General features: G+C 49.3%; 3 protein-coding genes across 8 annotated transcripts in view; 2 read left to right on the top strand and 1 right to left on the bottom strand.

The window, feature by feature from the left end:
• The window catches only part of ELP3 (elongator acetyltransferase complex subunit 3), an 84607-nt gene extending 83707 nt beyond the window's left edge, over window positions 1-900 (top strand). For both annotated transcript variants that reach the window (XM_010708081.2, XM_019613379.2), the window contains exon 15: window positions 431-900. In XM_010708081.2, coding sequence (XP_010706383.1) covers window positions 431-507 — 77 coding nt within the window. In that variant the 3' untranslated portion in view covers window positions 508-900. The remainder of the gene's footprint in view (window positions 1-430) is intronic.
• Window positions 901-7981: 7081 nt separating this feature from the next.
• Window positions 7982-18284, bottom strand: LOC100539085 (serine/threonine-protein kinase PDIK1L-like). Of its 5 annotated transcripts, XR_002112631.2 has the most exons (6): window positions 18215-18281; window positions 16115-16742; window positions 14840-15056; window positions 13182-13434; window positions 10042-10108; window positions 7982-9879 (listed from the first exon to the last, which is right to left on the bottom strand). XR_002112631.2 is itself a non-coding variant. In XM_010708077.3 (5 exons), the coding sequence occupies exons 2-4, from the start codon at window positions 16658-16660 to the stop codon at window positions 13199-13201; spliced, it is 999 nt and encodes a 332-aa protein (XP_010706379.1). In that variant the 5' UTR covers window positions 16661-16742; window positions 18227-18284; the 3' UTR covers window positions 7982-10108; window positions 13182-13198. The 5 variants fall into 5 exon arrangements, 4 of the variants coding, with proteins under 4 accessions (XP_010706379.1, XP_010706380.1, XP_019468925.1 ...); XM_010708077.3 differs by having other exon boundaries at window positions 7982-10108; window positions 18227-18284; XM_010708078.3 differs by having other exon boundaries at window positions 7982-10108.
• A 4961-nt stretch (window positions 18285-23245) lies between these two features.
• Window positions 23246-23414, top strand: part of PNOC (prepronociceptin) — a 6983-nt gene continuing 6814 nt past the window's right edge. The window contains exon 1 of the mRNA XM_010708075.2: window positions 23246-23352. Coding sequence (XP_010706377.1) covers window positions 23261-23352 — 92 coding nt within the window. The 5' untranslated portion in view covers window positions 23246-23260. The remainder of the gene's footprint in view (window positions 23353-23414) is intronic.

Below are 23414 nucleotides of genomic sequence, written 5' to 3'. Positions count from 1 at the left end.
GCTGATGACTAATGTCTGCATATGTGAGTAATTAGATAAGGTGAGGGGGGAGGCTGCTGGCGCAGACCTGTCTTGCTGCAGGATGCAGTGGGGTTCATTAGGAGAGGAAGAAGAGGACCAGAGGCACACAGAGCCTCCATTCAATGAGGAAATTGGATTGCGGCTGCAGAGCCCACTTGTCGAGTTGGAGTGGAGCTGAGCTCATTTCTAGGAGCACCGGGACACGGCCTGCTGGGCTCTAGAGCTCTTCAGTTCCTGGTAGAGGTGCCCTCAGCTGGGCTGCCTGCTCCAGAGAGCCCACCTTTGGTTTTCGTCTGAGCTCCCAGATGTGTTCACCGCCGTTCCCTTCTTCTCTCCCTTGCAGCTTTTCTCAGCACAGAGGACAGGGCAGATAAAACACTGCATTAAAGCTTTATTGTTCTCCTCACAGGCGTTGGCACGAGGAACTACTACAGGAAGATTGGCTACGAGCTGGAAGGGCCGTACATGGTGAAAAGGCTGCAGTGAACCCAGCAGGTCCTCACCCCACCTGCTGCAAGGAGAGGACGTGGCTGATCCAGGAGAAAAGCTCACGGTGCTGGTTGGAAGCTGAAAACCAAAGCCTGCCAGCTGCAAAGGACTTGTTTGTGCCCATGGCAGCAAATGGGGAGCACGGTTCTCCTGAGGTGTGCTTTGCCCCTGGAGGGTTGGTGGACATCACACACACATCCAGGGCTGGTGTTGCTGCGTTGCTATGTGGGACTGAATCACAGGTGAACTGAAGGGCACCCTATAAGGCAGCCTAGTGTGGAAAAGTGTCCATTAATTCTAGGATGCTGCCATTGGGCTTTTAATATGCATTGAAATTGTGTGGGTTATTGTGCAACATAAATGAATTTCTGCTCTGTGCCTACTTACTTATTTACACTGCCACGGCTGCTTTTTGTCCATCCCAAGCAGTGCACTTTGATCCTTCTAGGAGGCTATCAGGGGTTGGAAGCCAGTGCCCACCTTGCTAGTGGTAGGGTTTGAGATTGAAACTTATCCTAAACCTCTGTGGAGTCACAGTCACATTCATGTCTCTGAGGCTCCAGTCCAACCTCCCTTAAAGCAGGTTCAAGCAGGTGAGGTTGCTCAGCATCCTGTTCAGCCAATGCTTATATACTTCTGTGGTGGAAAACCTACAACATTTAGGTCCCTGTTTCAGTATTTGACCCCATGTATGGTGAAAAGATTGGGAAAATAGCTTACAGGAGTTTGGCACTTTGAAACTTGTGCCACTGCCCTGTGACCTGTCACTGTGCACCTTCTGGTCCCCCTCTTCTCTTTACACATGGTGTACTCCCACACCATAACTGGCCTTCACTGGCCTCCCTCCAGTTCTGTTCATCTCCACACTCAATGTTCTGTTCCTCCATCCTGTAACTCAGAGCCCTGGGCACAAGAATGCTGTGCAGCAGCAGGGACAGAAGCCTTGTTCAGGGCAAGGTGTCCAGCACCCCTTGTTCTCCCGTATCTGTGCTGCTTCAGGACAGGATTCATTCATCAGGAGATGATGAAAGGTGCCACTGGTAACTGGGGCACATTAACCTTCTGCTACCACAAAGCACAGGAGATGAAAATGGATGCACTGCGATTTCTGTGCTGAATCCTCAATGTTCTCCCCAGAACGGGGCTGTTCTGGTGTTGCCGTGCATTGTGAATCACACTGACATGCTCAGCTCCACCAGCCTTCATTTCCAGGTAAGCAAAGCTCAGCACTTAGTATTGGAAAGCTCAGCCCTCTGGCAAAGCCAGGACACACCTGGGGGAGTGCAGTGGAGCTGTGGGCACCGAGTGGGACTCAGCAGTGCCGAGCTGCCGGCACCAACCTCACTGCAGAGAGTCGTCGTGCTCATGTTTTCAGCCAGGCCATTCCCTCCGAGGCATCAGTGCTGTCTGGTGACAAATTTCACACTTTGAGGTGAAGTGCAGCTGTTTGGGACCCGTAATTTGCACTTTGCTGCCTGCCTGTCATGTGGGCTTCACCGCCGGAGGGCTCAGAGGAGATTGAAGGCTGCTTCGACACACACTGCACCATTTGAAGCCTTTATGTTGGTATTAAAAGAAGCAAGCCTCACAGAAGCCTTTTTCTGCAAAACAATGTCGTAAGATTTTGATTATGAATTGTAAATTTAATAAGCATGCACTGAATATAACAACACATCAGGTCTTTGCTAGCAGACAGCAGCACTGTGCAATAAAACCAGTGCTTAACGATGGCTGTGCTCAGTGCACAGGGACAAGGCATAGAGCAGGAGCAGCACCCGAGGGTGGCAGTGTCCCCATCTTCCCCCAGTGAGGGTTCTTTGAGTTGGCCAAAACATTTCACATTACCCTGAAAGGTTGGGTCATTACATCATTTTGTTTACCCTTCATTCGAGCAGCATCTGCGGCAGAACAGGTAGCTCCTTCCAGTGGGGGAAGAAATCAGCTAATTGCATCCTGCAATTAATTGCAAAAGGGAGCGCTGCTTTCAAAGCCAGGAGCAGTCACACTTTGCTGCAGGTGGCTGTCGTGGGCAGCCCTGCCTTGTCCTGTGGTGTCCCAGCACAGCACCTTCTGCATGGGACTCAGTAAGAGTGCAGGGATGCCTGGAGGAAACAAAACGCATCAAGGTGAGTGGGGTGGACAGGCTGCAGCCCCCTCTCCCTCTAAAGTTAGAGGCAAAAGCATTAGGTTAAGCAAACAGAAGCTTAAGCAAACCAGTCAGAAGTTGAGCAAAGTCAAGAAAATGGGATTTGCCTGTAAAACCAAAGGACAGACGCTGCTCCCACAGCTGTGGCAAGGCACCCAGGGTAGAAAGGCTCCTAGTTGGATTTCTGCATGTTGAAGGGCAAAATCTCATCAACCCATTGCAGCCTGGGTCAGGCAGAAGGGTTTCCAGGCTGATGCTGTCCAAGAGGAAAGCACCAGGAACGGCTGTACCTCCCTACCTGCACCCATCACAGCCGATGGGAAAAGCAAGCAAGAAGCCATAAGGAGAGCAAGTTGTTAATGGTGCTGCTGGAGCAGCAATCATGGCCTGGGGTGCACGCACTGCTTCCCTGACTGCAGCTCTGTGCTTTCTCATCTGCAAAGCGGCCCTGCCAGCTTCAATATTTCTTTTGCTTCTATTTATATGCCTTTCTTCGTTGCTTGAAAATTACCTCCTGCCCTGCCTCGGTAGCGCTGGAGCGCTTCACAAGTGCCTGCTAAGTGCACCTCTTCGCACAAGGGCTGCACAGTGGGTTCCTTTCCTGCTGCCCCCAGCTTTTGCCCCTGCTGTGAGTGAGCTCTGAATGAGCAGCACAGGGTCAGGCAGGGATGTGCCTGCGTTTCTGCAGCAGCTCCAGGCCCCTCTGCTTTCTCCCTGTGTCACCATCACACTGAGCCACCCTGCTGCTGCTGCTCTGCACTGCTCCAGTGCCCAGCTCCAGCCTGAAGAATCCCACGGGCATCACTGCAGCAAAGAAGTGTGTGCACCTGCGCAACCCCTCGTGCTGTATCCCCAGAGCAGTGCTGTGAGCAGCACGTTGTCTTGATGGCTGTCATGGTGCAATACCCCTGCTCTGGACCAGGTTGCCCAAGGAGGCTGTGGATGCCCCATCCCTGCAGGCATTCAAGGCCAGGCTGGATGTGGCTCTGTGCAGCCTGGTCTGCTGGTTGGTGACCCTGCACACAGCAGGGGGTTGGAACTGGATGAGCACTGTGGTCCTTTGCAACCCAGGCCATTCTGTGATTTTATGATTCTGTGATTCTCTCTGCCTGCAGCTTTGTTGGCTGAAGTGGTTTCTGCCCCCAGCTGCTCCCTCCAGCTATCTGCCAGGTGAGGCTCGGGGAATGAGGTGAACACAGTGATCCAGCAACCCTTTCATGCAAAGAGAGAGAGCAGTTCCAGAAGGAGGGTGTCTGATTGCACCGAGTAACACAAAATGTAGGAGCAGCTGGGAGATGCCACCCCCCCCCAAAAAAAAACAATTAAAACAATGAGAAGTTCAAGACTCAGGTGGCCAAGATGAAGAACCTCTTACAGAACATCCACAACTTGAATAGCACAGCAGCACCAGAGAGCTGTGGGTGCACCATCCCTGGAGGTACCCACGGCCATGGATAGGTCCCTGGGCAGCCTGGGCTGGTGGGGGGCACACAGCCTGCAGCAGGGGTTAGGGCTGGAGGGGCTTTAAGGTCCCTTCCAACCCAACCATTCAGCTCTATGAGACAAAGCACCATGTCTAAGGAGATGACCATAGGAAGGCAGCTGAGCTGCTCTGCTGTCATTCACATTAAAGGCAATCTATACATGCAGCAGGCCCATCTATATTTGAAAAGGTTGAATTTAGCAGAACAAATGTTGTTCAGCTTGGGGGGAAATGAAGAATATCCATTTTTGGCTTCAAGTTGGCACCTCCTGTGTCCAGCTGGTCACCCAAAGCCACGCTTAGCTGCACTGCTTCCTGGAACCCCAGCAGCTCTATCCATTAAGAAAAAAAGTGAACTGGAAACAAACAAATAGGGAAAAAAAAGAAAAAAAGACAACCCAGAAATACCTAAAGCCACCAGACAGTGGAAAGTCTTCTGCCCTAAAAGCAGCAGGCACTGAGTGCAGTACGAGCAGCGATGCAGGGCAGCACCTGACCTGTGCACAAGGAGAGATGCCCTCCTGCCAGCGTGGGATTTGTTCTTTGCTGGCATCCTTGGTGTGGCAGCAGGAGGGGCTGCCTCCTGCCTTTGGTGCAATAAGCCGTCGCGTCAGGGGCTCAGGGAATGTGCCACGATTCTGTAAGGAAAGAAAATTAAATGAAGAGGAGCAGGAGACAGAAAGGAGCTTGATTTTAAAAAAATACAGCAGTCACAACCAGCTCTGTTTAATGAGAATAGGAAGCAAGCGGTTTGAAAAAAAGCAACAAAAACAAAGCCAGACCTGAGGTAAGCAGCAGCACAAAGTCCTTGGGCTCCTCGAGTCCTTTCCCAGGCGGAGGAAGTGGTTTGCCATCGATTTATTGACACTGCTGCCTGTCTCCCCTGCCCTGTCTCAGGGGTGTGGGTTTGCTCAGGGTGAGTTCTGGCAAGTGCTGTAGCACCCACTGATGTTTCCTGGGTGCCAAAGTCAGATCCCAGCCCCGTCTGCAGCCCTGTGAGGGCTCAATGCCTCCCACAGCCCTTTCAGATCTCCTCCTGGCTGGGGAAATTCGAGCTCCCACATCCTCCTGCAGGAGCATCTGTAGGAGATTCTTCCTGCTCCCCTTACACTGGGACCTCCAACCCCCCCATCACTGCGTGTAGCAAAGCAGTTGGAGGAATTTCTTTCCCATGGGTTTATTTTCTTGAAGTAAATCCTGATGCTGTCTGGGTTGGCAGCTTCTCTAGGTTTGCTGGGATGAGGGGAGGTTGTAAAGAGGTGGTAAGGGCACGAATCCAGGTCCTGATCCCAGCATGGGGTGTGTGTGTCATCTGTTATAAAGGGCTGGAATCCATATCACAGCTCAGCTTACTTGAAGCATCCACAAACCTAGTAGGAGAACTGCTGTCTCACTGATTTAAAAGATGCAAGAGGGAAAACATTGACAGGTTGTGGGTATTAAACCCATGTCCTATTGCTACCACACCTGTACATGCCCAAATGGAGACTCTCACCTCCCTCTGGCCTGGCCTGCCAGGCAGTTGGGTTGCTAGGAGGTGTGAATAGTGCCACAGACTACACATTGTTTCCATTTAAAACCAATTTAATCTAAATTCTCTGATCCTGCAGCTCCGTGAGAATAAAGGAGAGCTTAAAGGGAGAAAACCACTGCTTCCAACTTCAAAAAGCCTCAGCAAAATCAATTAAGAGTGTATGAAGAATCCTGAAAGAACAACAGGGACTGACAGATCGAAGTATGCAGGCTCATTACCTTTTCACATCCAACTCTTGATGATGTTCCTGCACAACATCAGCCAGGGCACGTAGGTGTCTTTACATTTTGGCTGCAAGTACCTGTATCATGCTTTGAAAATGGAATGCAAATACACTGGTTGTGTTCTGCGTGTTACAGAAGCAGACTCCTTTAAGGAGAAGGCAGCAGCTATTTAGTGGAACAAAGGAGAAATGTATTCAAAGTTGGGGAGGAGAAAGGAGTAACAAAATAGCTCGTCTAAGAATGTGAACCGAGTGCCAAAGGCACAACTTGCCTGATGAGGCTGCCGCAAACACTGGCAGGAGTAGGAAATTGTCTTTATCCTCCAGTGGATGAAGCAGCAAGGGTGGGCTTCGTTCCTGTGGTAGGTTAGGGCATACCCACGGCTAGCAACTAGCTAGCCACTGCAAAGCTATCTTTCCAGGTTCGGTCTGTGTACCACACACCTGGGTCACTGCAACACACTTGAATGCTTCGCTCTTACCTCTCCATCTCAAAGAAATTCAGTTGCTCACCTGAGCCCTCTGCTCAGGCAGCATTTCTGGCCGATGAATCAGGATCACGCAGGGATGGGCACTTTGTGAAACAGATCCCAACAGCAGATGCTGGAGAATTGGCTCCGGCTCATCGCTCCCTCCTGCCCCGACTGCACGCATGGGTTGGTAGATCTGCTCTCCTTATCTCATCTGCAGCCCCTGCTGAGATGAGGCACTTAATCCAACCCACTCCCATGCCCTCTTCAGATGATGCATCTCTCAAGCTGCCCCATCTGCGTGTTGGTTGCCTTAGATAACTGCTTGGTGACAGGCATCCGGAGTGCCTTCATTATTTTCTGTGATAAACAGACCTGGGCATTTATTTCCCCAGAATCTTCCCAGAAACTGTAATAGTAGCAGCTACTATGCTGTATTTAACAAGCACAGAAAAAAGATCTGCTTCTGCTGGCTGCTGAGATGAGCTGGAATTTGTGATTAATGGAGGGTGCTGCTGATGAATAATTTGGATGCGGCACTTAATTTGAGAGAAAAACAGAATAGCATCAAACCAACTTCATCCTGACTGGGACAGTAGCAAGTATTTAATTCTTCCCTTGACAAATTCAGCCCCTAGATACCTTCTGTCTCTGTGAGTGGTGATTTTTGTCCTATTGAAAGTTAACTAGTCTGAAGCATGCTTAACCCAAAGCAATCAAATTTAAGTGCCTGCCTGTGATGGACAAATGGCATTCAGAGGCTATTCTAACCAACTGCTCTGATGCACACCAGGCTCGTCACAGGAGAGAAAAATGAGGAACAACTCACCCATTTCTCCCAGTCACAGCAGAAGAACGAAGCTTCACCCTCACAGCCTGTTCTGAAACACAAAGCTGAATCATAGGTCCACATTCCTCTCTGTTCTTTTTTCTTCAAGAGAGATTGACTGCAGATGATAAATGGTGCATCCTTAGTCACCAGCATCTGTGCTCTGACCTAGGGAAGAAACAACAGCACCAAAGCACACGAGCAGGGTGCCGAGCACCCACTGCAGCCCCATTACCCAGCAATACACTGGGCAGCACTGCTCTCCTGAGTGTGCTTAGTGTCGTTCCAGCAGCTATCACCACCACCGAAGCAGCAGCTTTCACACAGCCGAAGCTACTTGGCCACAAGAGGAGGGATACACAAAAATATTCGGGGTTTGATGTTTTCCTGGGCTCCCCCAAAGAGCCTTGAGCAGGAAGACGAGCTGATTAGGAGCACGGCACCTCAGAGATAGCAGTAGTGTAGGAACTCCCCCGAATGCGAGGGATTCACACAGTCCCATTTTATTCTGTTCCCTCCTGGTTACAGACATTGCACCAACCCTTCAGATCACTACTGAATAGCAAGCTTGTTTCCAAAGAGCTACACCAACAGCTCCAGGATTCTCCCCCACCTTCCCCAAGCAGTCATTTAAATTAGAGGCTGTCATTGCAGATGTTCATTTAGCAATTCACTAGGTGTGAGACCCACTAAATTGTCGTTGCATATGACACTTTCTTCTGAAGAAGAGGCACTAAGTATTACTGTGCACTAATGCATTAGTAAGAAAACCACAACAAAAACAAGCACAAAACACACAGCATTTTATTAATTTATAAAGTACAGAGACTCAAGTGGTGTACATGTTGCTAAAAAAAACATCAGCAGCCGTGAGGATGATATCCTAGCATGGCAAAACAAGGAGGAAAAGGAGTAAACAACCATTCTCACACCCCACATTTTCTCCACATGGAGAAAGGGCACACAAACCTATCCACATTGCAGACAAAGGGCCTGGAATCAAGTCATCCTGTAGGGTCAGAAGCACTCACCTGCTCTGACAACAGGGAGCACGGAACAGGCAATGGGTGCAGCAGTTATGGGATGGGCAAGAGAAAGATGAAAAATTCATACATCAGAACAGCAGCCCTGCAGAGCAGGACAAGTGAAGGCTGCATCTAGGAAAACCCAAAGTACAGTAATGACTTCACAGAGAGCAAAGATGAGTTGCAGATCAAGGCAACAGCTAGAATTAGGGCAGCCCAGGTTGTTGTGTGGGTGCAGAGCCAGGCAGATTTGGCTCCAAAGCAGCTGTCTCATAGCAGTGCTGGGACAGCAGCTCTCTCCTGACGAGGGTCAACCAGCTCTTGGACAAGAGATGCAGATCCCCACCTACAGGTCACTGCCAACCTCCAGCAGATGCCTCAAGAGCCAAACAAGCTTCAGAGCACCCGGTCTTTCCTTGCTGCACACCCCTCACCCAGCAGCACCTCTGCATTAGGAATTGTCCAAATCCAAAAGTCAAGCAGATTTTAACGATTTAACTTAATTCTCATGTTCTCACAACAGCTGTTCTCAGGGAACACCATAGAGCCATCCATCAGTGATCTGTTACAGGGGCAGAGGTCAACAGCTGCTTGTCTGAGCAAGACAACTAAAGGCTGTATTTTGCAGCCTGGGGCAGCAAGTGAGAAAACATTCCAAGTCAGTTCTCACAGAAGGGCAGCACAGCCTCTGGATAAAGACATTGCAGGAGGAAAGATCCTCTCCATGAATTAGGCTTCTGACACTGCCTACAAGCAGCCTTCTCTACTGCAGTCACAATCTTACAGGAGGGAGAAACACACAGCTAGCCAAGGTCTGCTACGTTGCAAAGAGGCTCACCAAGTCACCTCTTCAGACAGTTTGGTCCTTTCCTAGAAGGGGAAGCTGTCCCTGAAGGACACTATTTCAGCTTTGCACAACAGAGGAGTGCAGAAGGAAGCATTCAGGGGCTCCCAGCTTCTTAAGAAAAGAAAAGATCAGCAGAGGTTTACAGACTCATAAAAATACTTTTCAAACAGGGTACAAATTAGAGTCCCCATTTACCTGCCAAAATTCCAGTTCAGTCCTTTTCATTTCTCTTGTAAGAACAGCTGGCACAAGCAGCTAACACAGCAGGAAGCATGATTCCTTAAACTACTTTAAGTGTTAGTGACGCATACGTTCTAATCAAGAGTTGGCATCTTTAACATTCTTTGTATTTATTTTAAGAAAGCATTTTAGTTAATCTAAGCAAGAATATTCAAAAGTGAGGAAAATACATTCTTGTTTCTGTTCAAACTTCTCAGAGCAGACACCGAGCGCTGTGCCAGCTCATCCCACAGCCATCACTCAGTTACGTGGCCCAGCAACATGAGGAATCACACACAAAGCTCCAATTAAACCCTGCAAAGACAACTCCTGTCTTCTGTGCCAAGGACAAGCAACATAGCATTATCAGCACGAAGCCAGGGCTGAGAGCTAGTCAACATGCAGCAGGGCAGAGGTGATAGTTTTGAGACCATTTGTGCCCGTTTCTTTGGGGTCCTCCAACAGGGCAGGCACAGAGTAGCTGCAGAAGGATGGATGAGGGTTTTCTTCAAGGAAACCACTTCAGAAACCCTGTGCCACGTGTAGCCAAACAGGTAAGATCATCCCAGCCAGGGTTTCACCTATGCCACTTGCTGCGTTAAAGAACACGTGTTACAAAAGGAAAGCTTGCATAGAAATAAAAATTTTGTAGTTCTCTTAAAATTACTGTACAAATAAATAAAGTTACTGTCCATTTAAATAAAACCGTCTGGGGCAAACTGGAAGGCAGCAAGGTTTCAGTACCCATCTCTCACCATCATTCCAAAGGAAATCATTTGTTCACCATCTATGAGGCCTCCAGAGCACGGTGGGACACAACACCTACAAATGAAACATGCCAAAGTTGCAAACACCCCCTTGGCAGAAAAAGCAGCCCAGTCCAAAGGTCCCCATACCCACCATCCTGCCTCAGTAGTGATAGCACATGTTCAGGGAGCAGCACAGAGCAGGTACACAACCCCAGTTCTCAGCATTATTTAACACAAAGACTCCTCAGATGATAGGTTATACCCGTCGCCTTGTCTTTAAATTCACAGAACAGATCTCATTTAGGAGTTTTAGGTTATTTACATCACTCTGAGATGCCCTATACCCTCCCATGGCCCTATGGAAAAGACAGGCCTAATTTGATCCATGCTTCCCATGTGAGAGTTTATTCTGAAGCACCTAGATCTTGCAGCATGAAAAACCCCACTGCAACTTCTGTGCTAATCCTGATTTTAGGTTAGGGAAGAAGGGTATGAAACATAAAATAGACCTGTTTTCTGGATCTTACCAGACCCATGGTCTGGACCCATGAGTTGGTGTCTAAGAACATTTAGGACAGCAAATTGGTTTTAACCTCCAGTCCATACTAACACAGCAACCAACAGCATCTCAATAGCTTGAGAATGGTGTTGTGTGGCATACCACTATGCCACTGCTGCATTAACTCAGAATCCATGCCCAAAGCTATGGGAGGTAATCAGGTAACTTCCTGCCTAGTCAGAAAATTCCATCAGCAGAGGGGTGGCCAACAGGGACAGGGAGGTGATTGTCCCCCTCTACTCTGCTCTTGTGAGGACCCATCTGCAGTGCTGTGTCCAGGTCTGGGGATCCCAGTACAAGAAAGACAGGGAGCTGTTGGAGAGGGTCCAGAGGAGAGCCATGAAGATGATCAGAGGGCTGGAGCACCTCCCTATGAGGACAGGCTGAGGGAGCTGGGCTTGTTCAGCGTGGAAAAAAGAAGGCTGTGGGGTGACCTCATTGCAGCCTTTCAGTACTTAAAGGGAGCCTACAAACAGGAGGGGAATCAATTCTTTGAAAGGTAGATAACTGCAGGACAAGGGGAAACGGCTTTAAGTTGAAGGAGGGAAGATTTAGGTTGGATGTCAGGGGGAAGTTCTTTCCTATGAGAGTGGTGAGGTGCTGGAACAGCTGCCCAGAGAGGCTGTGGATGCCCCGTCCATCCCTGGAGGTGTTCAAGGCCAGGTTGGATGGGGCCCTGGGCAGCCTGGGCTGCTCTGAAATGTGGAGGTTGGTGGCCCTGCATGTGGCAGGGGGGGTTGGAGCTTCATGATCCTTGAGGTCCCTTCCAACCCTGGCCATTCTATGATTCTATGAAATAAACTAAGAGCTTTCCAGTTGCACCTCCTGCCTGTGCAGCCCATTTTCTTCTGAACCATGACCACAAGCCTATCTCTGAAACTGGAAAGATCAGAGGAGAATGAACAGCAGGAAAGCCGACACTGTGCTGCTAGAACCACTTTGATTTGTTCTTGCATATTCCTCTTTAGCAGCCTAACCACTTCGGGGCTGCCCTGCCAACTAGTGGCTCCACTGCTGTGGCAGTGCCAGGCCTCCTGGTGCAGGTGGGACTCCCCAGAACTGCAGATTAATTAAGTCGTTTTCAGCAACAAAACCTATTTCCTTAGGTACCAAGTAGTGCTGGTCTTGTCCTCAGAGATTTCAGTGAAGCGTTTGCTGTAGCACCACGAGGCAGCATTAGATAAATAGGAGAGGACTACAATTAGTAAAGAGGAAAACGTAAGGCAGTTAACCAGGCCCAAGGGAAAACTGAAATGGATAATTCAGAAATGAAGAGGCTAGAGCAGAGCTTTATCAAGATTGGCACTGGCAACAGACTTGTTAATGAAGTGTTTTCACAAACGTCCTCGGCACAATAGGAAGTGAGCCAATGACACAAAGCTGGAGGTATTCTGACTGTAAGGAAGGACAGAAATATTTGGGGTCATTCACTGTTTCTTCTAACTGAGAGGGGTTGAAAGTGGGTAATTGAAAATACAGGTCATGCAGCCATGAACAAAAATCACTGCTGTAACCCAAACCGTTATTGATTTGAAACAACTCAAGTCAGAAAGGGCTTCAGGATACAAAGTAATTATAAGAAGATGAATACAGATATGAAAGAAGTGATTCTGGAACACATCAGGAGGAAGACTTCCAAATTAGATAGTAAAAGCTGACGTGCTTTACAAGGACCTGAGAGATTCATCTGCAGGTAGTGCAGAAGATAATTGCATGTAACAGAGATGGAGGAGCCAGCCTTGGTGGAACCAACAAACCTTGGATGGGAAGTCTGCCTGCCAAAGAAAATGCTGCTAAGGTTACCACTGTTCCCTATAAGGTCGTTCAGAATGGGTAAACACCTGGGAAGGAAAAAACACTTTGTGCTAGAGGACAAGTCTGGCATGTGGTCAAGAGCACGAAAGTGATCAGAAACATATTTCACTGGAACAGGTTGCCCAAGGAGGCTGTGGATGCCCCATCCCTGCAGGCATTCAAGGCCAGGCTGGATGTGGCTCTGGGCAGCCTGGTCTGCTGGTTGGTGACCCTGCACATAGCAGGGGGTTGGAACTGGATGAGCATTGGGGTCCTTTTCAACCCAGGCCATTCTGTGATTCTACAATATCTTCATTGCAAAGGGCCTCGTCAATTGCAAAACGTCTTTAATCTGACAAGTGCTGTTATACCTGAACATACTTAAGGTGCACAGCTACAAATATGCTGCAACTCTGACCCTTTGCTCACTTTGGGTTTTATTTAGTTACCAAATGTATTGCTAAATGAATCGGCACAGGTAAATGCTGGACTGATAACAAATCATTTATGGAAACTGTTGGGATTTAGGGTAAAAGACAGGCTGGCTCAGACACAGCTCAGTGCAGCCAATTCCCTGAACACACATCACTAAAGAGGCAAAAGTTTCTTTGTTAGAGGTAATTCAACCAAATGTTTTTTTTTTTTCCTCCCAGTTTGACAACATCTATCTAGTGCCAAGTTTTTCCAACTGCTACAGGTCATGTTTGATTTAGAAGGGCTTTGACCAGAAGGTCAACAACGAGTCCCCTGTCTGCTCATACCAGCCAGAGAGGAGCTTGGCAGAGACACTAACCTGAGTGCCCTTTGTCTCTATGAGGGGGAGCGTTGGCACTTCTTGCCGTAGGAGATTTGCCTGATTCGGACTTCCAGCTGGAAGGAGTCCAATCTTTTCTTTGGGTTAAAAGCCAGCATATCGTGCAGGAGCTTGCAGAGATCATCTGGCATGGACTTCTTGTTCTTCAGAGGAATCTGTAGCTTCAGGTTGGGATTCTCCAGCAACGCCTCCCCAAGAGGAATAAGCTCCTTGCCTTGGCAGATGTAAGTTCCTGAATACAGGTGAGGAGGAGTCAGCTTATACAAGAAAAGCCTACACAAAGCACTGCCTTGTACAGTACAGACAGACAGCCTGGGAAACAAAACATCTGAAAGATTACCAAAAAGATCACTTATTAGAAGTGACTGCCAAGGCAAACACAGCGAGAGGCTGTTATTGGAACAAGCTTTAACTGTCCAAAAGTAATCAAGATGTTACTGCGTGCTGTGTGCATAACCATGGGTGGAAACAAACCTCAGCATGCCATGCTTGCCAAGCATTTACCAAAGTGAACCTCCTCTATTTTCTGCTGTTTCACCCCCATAGCAGATCTGGAAGCTGTAGGAGAGGGAAGGAAGCAGGCTGTGCTTGGCTCGGGTGACTTTAAAGAGTTAAACATGCAACTTATTTGCTCAGTAAGTCAAATAATTTTCAATTAAAATGACAGCATATGCCATTTACCGTTAGCCAACTTCTCCTCAGCAAGATTAAGGAAGGGAAATGTAAATTTACTCCCGGTAATCTAAATAATTTCACCGGTTGTTGAAAATGATTAACCGGCTTCCAAAACAGACAGCAAAAACAGCTTTGCTCACTCAAGCTGTTCTGCCCCTGCACCAAGCAAAGAATAAATGTTTCAAAGGCAGTGACCTGTCTGTGTATAGAAAAGGTTGGCCACACAAACTCCTTATCTCAGGTTGGCGGGTTGCTATTTTAATGAAATCTGTTCGTGCTTCGGTCTCAGCTGCAACCATTTGCTTGTTTTTGTAGGCAGGAACTAAAACATTTATCAGTGTTTGGCATTTTGAAAAGAAATAAATAGTACAATTAGAATTGAACCCATTAAAAAAAAAAATGTAAAGGAGCAGAGCAAAAATCTTCTCAAAGTTTCTGCACAGAAATTCCTTTCACGTTAAGAATGTAAGCATTTAAAAGACAGAGAGGTATTCTGTGATGTCAGGGACTGGGTCGATGTCTTGAATTATTATGCTAATGTGCATGACTGGCATCCTCTCCTCTCGAGATGGATTTTCCACTGCAATATACTTCTCTGAAATCATCTGGTACAAAGTATTTCAAGTGTGCATGTATGTGGGGGATTTGGAAGGAGGTGGACAGAGGACGAGTCATCCCTGTTGAGATCCTGCATCTCTAAGCACAAGAAACTCGGGCAGAGCAGCAAAGCTCATCTAAACATCCGTTCCAAGTTTACAACTTGAAGCACTGGAAGGATGTTCCAAGGAGCCAAGTGATCCTGTTGCCTTGAGGAAAGGGAGACTGCTCTGCACTTGGGGGAAATTAATGCAAGATTTGTACAAATCCCTGACAAGAGCCACATGCTAAAGTGTGACTGGTAGAAACCTCCCAGAGGATCCCTACAGAACATCTACAGACAACACGACAGCACCGATCCTCACCAAGCAATTCCTTCTCAGTATCTCCATCACGGAAGGTGATCCTCTCCACCATAGCCCAGAAAATGATCCCGAGGGCAAACACATCAGCCTTGGCTGTGTAGTGACCCTCCCACACTTCTGGAGCCATGTAGAAGTTTGACCCACATGCAGAGGAGAAGCGGTGCTGGTTCACGTTCCCTTTCCCCCGACACACCTTGCTGAGGCCAAAATCTGCCACCTGCAAGATAAGATGAGAAGAAATAGCAGCTACTCGCAAACACCAACTTCACAAAAGCACTTACAAACAGCAGCTCAATAAATTCCACTCTGAAATCCACCATGTCACTAGCAGCCATCAGATGGCAACCTTAGGGTTACAGAGCTGGTATTCCCTGTGAGGTGCCCACTCCCCACTCCTTCCCTGTTGTTTGCTCTTCTCCCTAGGATGAAGACACCCAATGTCTGGTTGTTATCTTTCTGAGAAGCTCATTCTGATGAAATCTAATTGGGCATTAACATATCTCCAACCTGCAGCTATGGGAAAAGTAGCTCTTACTGTTCCCATGTGAGCACACCGAGCCTCTTCCTTTACTGTTATTATCCAGTGATTAAGATGACATTGATTTAAACATCCCCTGATGGCTCTACAGGTCGAGGTATAAATACTACTATTGATCTAAGTGGTTGAGACATAAATTATCTGCAATGCACTGAGCTATTATTTTATGTCCAGCTACAGGAGCTCTTGGGACTGAAAGCTGAGCAGCAAGCTGGCTCCCGCGTTTACAGCTGCTTTTTAGAGAAATGTAACAGTTTTAGTTTGGTGCTACCAGAAATGCAGCTGGCTATCTTTACCTCAGTCAGGGCATCAACCCACACGAACTCCTCACCTCCCTGAACATCAACATGTGCTCGAGGCAGCAATATTGGAAGCATTAGCTGTTGTAACAGAACAGTATGTTCTTAAAGTTTAAGGGAAGAGAAAATATTGCTTCATCTTTGGCTGATTGTGATCTCTCTGATTATCTAGCGTGCAGAAGCAAGACAATCCTGAACTGCAACCCTCAGCAGCACAAGTAGCACAAGAAGTGTGTTACAGACACGCACCATCGTGATCTAAATGTCCTTCCAAGTCTCCTGAAAGCCAGCCCACACTTGATGTCAGATGTTCTGAATACATTTATTACAGGCTACAAAGTAAAGCCTGTAATAACATTTACCAAAGACCATTCCCCAGCGTGTAATGGGTAAGCATGCAGATCACAAACTCGTTACAGCTAAGTTTTATTCCCTTACCTTTACTATGGGATTCCCACGTTTATGAGAGATCAAAATATTGTCCGCTTTCAGGTCTCTGTGCACAATCTGGTTCCTGTGCAGGAAAGCCACAGCGCTGCTGAGCTGCTGCATGAAGCTGTTATTCAGCTGGGCATCCGGGCCGCGGGACAGCAGGTACTCATTCATGTTGCCACCATCACAGAACTCCATCACAAACCACAGAAAGCAGGCCGACCTGGGGTCCATGCACCTCCGCCCTTTCAGACAGGTCTCAATCAGCAGCAAGTGGCTGTTTGACTTCCTGTAATGGTGACTAATGGGCTGAAAGATTTGGCCATTCTGCAGAATGCACTCCTCCAACTGGATCACGTTTTCATGTTGCCTCTGGATGCTTTGCAGGGCCCAGAACTCTTGCAAAGCCAGCTCTGCATTTTCAGGCACGTTACATTGCATCCTTTTCACAGCTACTTTGCTTCTGGTTTTGTTAACAATTGCCTCATAAACCACCCCATAGTTCCCTCGGCCCACTTCCCGAATAATGCTGTACTTGGCTTCTGCAGCCATCTCTCACTTTGGCCCAGTGAACAAGCAAATCAGAGGGAAACGTTTGAAGTCATGACAATCAGTTGCCACCTGCAGCAAAATCCTAGAAAAGAAGAGGATAAAAAGCTTAGAACTCCCAAACCTAGCAGCTCACCGACTATCATGAGCAAATACTTCCAACTGGAGTCAATTTTAGAGGTATGTACATCATTATACGCTGCAGTCACACAAGGTCTGACAGCCAGAGCAGGGTTTTAAGGGAAGCCAATATCCATGGTAACTACGAGGCATTATCAAGTACAGTCCTGACTGCACAGTAGGACACAACAACATGGGAAGTGACATTGATCCATCCACAGTGGAGCAAGTTTTGTGAGAAAGAAAAAGGGCGATGTGGACACGTTCAGCGAGCAGGGCAGGAAAGGGAGGAGGAGACCTCCTTGGTAACAGCTGAACTGACTCGAACAGAATTGATTTTAAAGAAAAAGAAAAAAAGCAAGCCCAAACTCTCCTGTTCGACAGATCTTTCAACCTCACTTCCCCCCATGTAGCCATACTGATCCATCGATGGAAGCAATGCCTCCCTGCACGTCCAGGCCAACATGCCAGCCTCAAGTCCTCCATTTTCAACTTCTTAGCTCTTCCCACATCCCAGAGTTCCCTCCCCACCAGCTCAGCTCCCCACACACCTAAAGACCAGTCTTATCCTGGCGATCACCCCCTAACCCACCACTAGCCCACCCCATCATCCTCCTGCTTTCATTTTCTGTGCTCACCCAAACCACCCCTTCCAACCTCCTCAGCCACTGTCCCACATTCTCCCATCCCCAAGGCCTCATCTCCAGCAAACCCTGCTCTGTGTAAAAGCACCCCTCACTCCTTTGCTCCAGCTCTCACTCTTCCAGCCCTATCCACGACCATTGTGCATGTTTCCCCTTCACTTCAAGCACCCTGTCCTACCTCAACTCCTCTCTCCCAGTCCATATACCCCACATTACTCTTTACTTGGGCCTCTGGGATTCTTTTGGTCCCTTCTCCAAGCTTTCCTCCAGCCTTACTCCCTCATAACCCCACTCCCTTTCCCACCCATCTCATCTCTGTCCCACCTCAACACTGCCTCAAGTTCTGCTCCTTCTCCCTTGACCAAATCTTCCTCTGCTTTCCACCCACACCCCAAATAACCCTCTCCCAATCCCCACAACCCTCCCCCTTTACACCTGCTACCTCAAACCTGCCCAGACCCCAACAAAACCCCTCTCCCCCTCCCAGCTCCCACTTCTCCCCTCCCCCCCTTCAGATCCCTTTCTCAAACTTCACCCAACACTCTCCCACTCCATTCCCGCGCCCTCAGCAGTGCCACCACAATACAAACCTCGGTCTTTCCCCGAGCCCATCCCCACCACAGCGCCCCGAGGGCAGCAGCTCTACTCCTCGACCAGCCCAGGCCCTCCTCAGCCCCGAATGCCCCCACCGCCCCTATCCCCCTCCCGGCCCTCACCCATCCCCTCAGACCCCCGGCCCCGTTTCGGGCCCCTTTTCCCCCCTCAGACCGCCATCCCATCCCTCCCGCCCCACCTCTCTCCTCACCGCACCGCCGCCGTCGCAATTCCCGCCGCCGCCTAGCCGCCCCGCCTATTAGCCACCGCTGGCCAATCAGAAGGGAGGAGACGCTGTTTGACCAATCACAAGACAGAAAAGGGATGTCCGGCCTCTCGCCCGGACCAATCGGAGAGCAGTTCGCCTACCCGCAGCCCAGGCAGGGGTGTTCTGCGCCTGTGTAATGATGGGGCTTTGCGGAAGAAACTACAAATCCCAGCGGCCTCTGCGGCGCTACGGGTGCCCGTTAAAGACAAACCTCCGCGAAATGCGCGGCTCGCCCCCTGCGGGGTGAGGCAGAGTCTTAGGAGGAGTCCCCCAGCCCCACAACGCCCCCGAGGGACCCAGAATTCCCCCTCCAGAACCTCTCTCTGGAGAATTTCTGGGGAGAACCGGCCCTCCTGGCTCTGCAGCATGGTCCTGGTGCAGCCCCCAAGAGACGCTGGCCTCAAACAGAGGGGGAATGGGCTGCATCCAAATTTTGGACGATTTCATTGCCTGCATCCCCCAGCAGCTCCAGTCTGAGCCATGCAGGGAAGGCCTGTGCTGATTCCCAGCCCAACTGCAGTGCCTTCAGGTGGTGACAGTGTAAGGTGATGTATGTGATGGTGTAACTGTATCAACAGATAAGGGAAGTGCCACTAATGTTATCTACCTGGACTTCAGTAAGGACTCTGACACTGCCCCCACATCCTTCTTCTCTCCAGATCGGAAAGATGTGGATTTGATGGGTACAGTGGATGAGGAACTGGTTGTGAGATCGTCCCCAAAGAGTGGTGGTCAATGTCCCCATGGCCAGATGGAGACCAATGATCAGAGGTGCCCCTCAGGGACCAGTGCTGTTGGTGCCCCTGTTCATTGCAGGGGAGTTGGGCCAGATGGCCTTTAAAGATCCCTTCCAACTCAAACCGTTCTCTGACTTTCTATTTTAATGGAGCGAGCTAAATAAATAAAGATAACTGAAGTCAAATCCCAGCAGAGGGATTGTTAAGCACTGAACCCACCAGGGCAGTTTGGACTCTATTAAAACACTCTGCACATCCCTCTGGTGACTCAGAGGTTTTATGTGCAACGACGACAGTGATGTAGCAGTTTTTCTTTTAGAAAGCACAACGTGCCAGCATTGGGGTTTGGGGTTTCGTGGCCCTTGGGATAGCACTGGGTGGGATGGGGAGAGCAGCATTGTGTGGGATGAGCAATTTTGTGGATGCTGAGCAGAGAAATCCCTTATGGTTATTTATTGATTGGGGAATGCATTGTCTGTGCCTCGACAGCCTGATCCTGACCCCAAATCCTGACACTGCCCCAAGGACAGGTCATGGTCTTCAGCACCGCAGGATCTGGTTCTTCATTTATGACTGCAAAAATGCTGTGGGGATTTTCAGGCTGATGATTTGTTTCAAGGGAAGGAGCTCGTTGTTGGGGAACAAATGGGAAGGTGGCTCTGACACCCCCTATCCTGGTCTTTTGGGTGCTGGCCCCAGCGTTTGAGAATAAATAGGACAATTTGAGGCTTTTTGTGGGGTTTTTGGAACCTGAGCCTGAGTTTGAGCATAAACAGAGCAGCTCTGGGATGAATTTGAGCGTTTTTTGGACTCTGAACCCATACATGTGTGTGTGTATATGTGGACCCATGCTCACCACAGCACCTCCTGAAGTCCTCCCCTACAAAATTTCTTCCCTGCCCTGAAGCACTGGTAGAGATTTGCATAAATTCGAGAGGTTTGCCCCGAAAACTTCAGCATATAGTGCTTAAGAGCACGTTTCCTCTGCTCGTCCCAGGCTCAGGCATGGTGACCCACTGTTGGCATGGAGGGGACATATAAGGGACGATGTGCCATGTGTTGAAGCACAATTAGTGTCAGATCTACATTTTTTTTCACCCTGAAAATGGGATTGCTTTTGCATCCTCCATCCTCCCCTTGTCTCTTTGTTGTCTCAAACACCAGAGCCAAAAACCAGCTGCAGCCCTCCCAATGGAGATGAATGGAGAGCAGCAATCCACGCCCATCCATCCGTCCATCCCTAAACCCAAATCTCAGCACTGGCATCCCTGTGGGCAGGAGGTGATGGGCTGCAGCTAATAAGAAGCTGCTGCATGCTTTGAGCAACAGCTAAATGAGTGTAATTGCGCTTTCCATAAAATGCAATTTGGAGTGAGATGACACAAATCCTTGTTGGTCCCACTGAGTGTGCGCCGGTGGTGACTGCGGGGTTTGGGGATGGTGGGATTGAGTATGGAGTAACCAGGAGGAAGGGCTGTGATGATGGTGTGCAGAAGTTTTGGGGAAAAAATAACCCTGAAGAGTAAATGGAATGATCTCTGAAAACATCACTTGTCTTTGTTGCATGTATAGGTTTGATGTTTTGAGACCCTAAAACCAACACTGGAGGAGGGATGAAGACTCCAGATCAACCTACAAAGCAGAGGGGACATTGATGGAGGGCTTCTGGTGGGGTGTCACAAATTTCTTCAGCCTCCACACCATCCAAGAGCCACCCCATCCACCTATGGAGATGACCACATCCTGTATCTCCTGGGGCTGAAACAAACCCCAGTTTGTTAGCTTATGTATGTTATGTATGGTCATATATGTTTGTATGTTTAAGAAATGTCCTCCTAGCCCATTTCAGATCCCTGCTGCTTTCTCCCCTGCTTTGCTCAGGGTGCCATGGGGAGGTGGGATGAGATCTCCTGGGGAGCTCTGGTCCAAGACTGCTAAAAACAGGACCAATCCCAATGCATCTAATTGGATGGTGATGTTCTGTTTCTCCCATCCTCATCACAGCCCCTCAGACTCCTTCCTGAGCTCACCCAACTCACAGATGCAATGGAAACCCAATAGTTGAGTCTTCTCATGGTTGGATGAGAGGACAAATGATGCCTGTGAGAGTGCAAGGATCCTTCATCAGGTTCATCCTCACCCTACCAGGTGTCAGACTCCCAAAAGGATGGAAACCGTGAGCCTTAATTCTGCCCCCATTCTACAAAAGGGATGAATCCTCTCCAACTTAAACCTACTTCCTCTCATGGGATTTAGATGCTAGACCTGGAATTGCCACAAAATGGGCATCACACTTAGTGTGATGGCAACCCCTCCCAGCAATCATCTCCCCCTGCCCCCAAGTTAATTAGCAAGACCCTGAGCATCGTCACCTGAGGTCCTTTGCTACCACCTCAGCCCCATCCAAATCACCAGCTTAAAATCCAGCCTTGGAGGAAATTCCCTCTCACCGGCTACGGTGATTCCTTTAGGGAGGGATCCACTGTAAAATTTTCCCCAGAGGGGACAAGGTGCCTGTCCCCTTGTCATTCCCCTCCCTCCACCTTGGTTCGGTGAAAAAGCCCTTCATGAAAAACCACAACAACCTGGATGGTTAAGGGAAGTCTGAGCAATAGGGTTATTTTAAAAAATTAGCTCTCAGCCACGAGTGCAGTGGGGAGTGTTTTTCCCCTGGCTCCCCCAAGGCAGCTCTGCCATTTTTTAGCAGTTCCATAGGTTTCTGGCTTCTGATGCCTGCCCGGGCATGCACAGAGCAGAGGTCTCAGGCAGGACATTGAGCGTGCTGTTTCAGAGCAAAAGCGAAAACAAAAGGAGCTGTTTCGCTCTGCTATGCAGCCCTTCCCAGGGAGTTGTTAGGGGGAATTACCGAGATATGATCTCAGTGGTGCTGCGGATTTGATTATCGAATTGCCAGTGTGGGGTGGTGAAGGATGCTCGGGGCAGTGAAGGATGCTTGGGGTCATGCAGGATGCTCAGAATGGTATAGGATGCTCGAGGTGATGAAGGATTCTTGTGGTCGTGCAGGATGCTTGGGGCAATGATGGATTCTTAGGGCAGCGCAGGATGCTTGGGTGGTATGGGATGCTTGGGGCAGTGAAGGATGCTCAGTATGAAGGGTGGTACAGTATGATTGGGGCAGTGAAGGATGCTCGGGGTGGTACAGGATGATAGGGGCAGTGAAAGATGCTCGGAGTGGTACAGGATGACTGGGGCAGTGAAGGATACTCAGAGTGGTACAGAATGGTTGAGGCAGTGAAGGATGCTCAGAGCGGTACAGAATGATTGAGGCAGTGAAGGATGCTCAGAGTGGTACAGAATGATTGAGGCAGTGAAGGATGCTCAGAGTGGTACAGGATGCTCGAGGTGATGAAGTATGCTTGGGGCAGTATAGGATGCTTGGGGTGATGAAGGCTTCTTGGGGTCATGCAGGATGCTTGGGATGTTGCAAAATGCTCAGTGGCTTCCAGCAGGGTTATCCACAGGGTCAGCTGGATGGGAAAAAGGAGGCGATGCTGCTTGGGAAAGGCTGGATGTGGCTGTGCCCCTGAGGTGGGAGCACTGGGACACCCCTTCTTTGGGATGGACCCAATGGAGCACACATCCATTTTGGGGTAAGGGGAGAGATCCCCTTCATTTCCAAATGAAAAGTTTTAATTTTCCCCCTCTGTCCATTGAGCTGGGAATTGATTCTCCCCATCCTCTGCCCGTGATCAATGCTGGTCATGCCCATTAAGCCACACTGGAGCAACAAACCCGACGAGTCCCTGTGCCCCCCCTCCTCCCCCAGAGCTGTTTTGGGGTAGGGGGAACCAAATTCCCATCCCAGAGCTGCATCAGTGACAAAAAAGCAACATTTTAAACCCGTTATTCCCTAAAAAGAAATGATGGGGTGAATGGTGGTGGTGTGTGCCCCCCAATGCTCAGTGAATGCTCCAGCTTCTCACCCCATGGCTGAGCCCCCCTGCCCATAACCCCCCCACATTCTGCTCCCCGGGGTGCTCGAGGGCACTGCACTGGGGTCTGGCAGAAAGGCATCTGGGGGTGACACAGCCACCCCCATATTCACGCATCGTCCCCAAAACGCGATGCCAGAGGACACCCCGCTGATGGGAACCGGTTCACGACACAGAGGGGCACGGAGGGGGGGGACACACATCCCCTGTCCCCAGCTGTCAGTGCAGCTTCAGCCCCCGGGGGTGGGCTCAGCCCACGTGCTGGGGGCCGGGCGGGAGGTGTGGGGATGGGTATGCACACCGTCTATATATACCACCAAGGCACCGGCGCCGGAGGAGGCACAGAGCAGAGGAGCCGGCAGCTGACAGCACACTGCAGGTAGGAGATGGGCTTCGGTTTGCAACGGATTGGGGGGAAAATTGGCTTTCTTTCTTTTTTTT

Source organism: Meleagris gallopavo, chromosome 2, assembly GCF_000146605.3.
Source record: "Meleagris gallopavo isolate NT-WF06-2002-E0010 breed Aviagen turkey brand Nicholas breeding stock chromosome 2, Turkey_5.1, whole genome shotgun sequence".
Lineage (NCBI taxonomy): Eukaryota > Metazoa > Chordata > Aves > Galliformes > Phasianidae > Meleagris > Meleagris gallopavo.
This window is presented reverse-complemented; position numbering and strand designations above follow the sequence as displayed.

What these genes read in the sequence shown, in the direction of transcription:
- LOC100539085 (XM_010708077.3), bottom strand. Translation starts at nt 16,660, where the DNA reads ATGGCTGCAGAAGCCAAGTACAGCATTATTCGGGAAGTGGGCCGAGGG. An exon ending in GTGGGAATCCCATAGTAAAG is followed by an intron (nt 15,057 to 16,114) that starts GTAAGGGAATAA and finishes CTTATCTTGCAG; the next exon opens with GTGGCAGATTTTGGCCTCAG. An exon ending in TACTGAGAAGGAATTGCTTG is followed by an intron (nt 13,435 to 14,839) that starts GTGAGGATCGGT and finishes ACCTGTATTCAG; the next exon opens with GAACTTACATCTGCCAAGGC.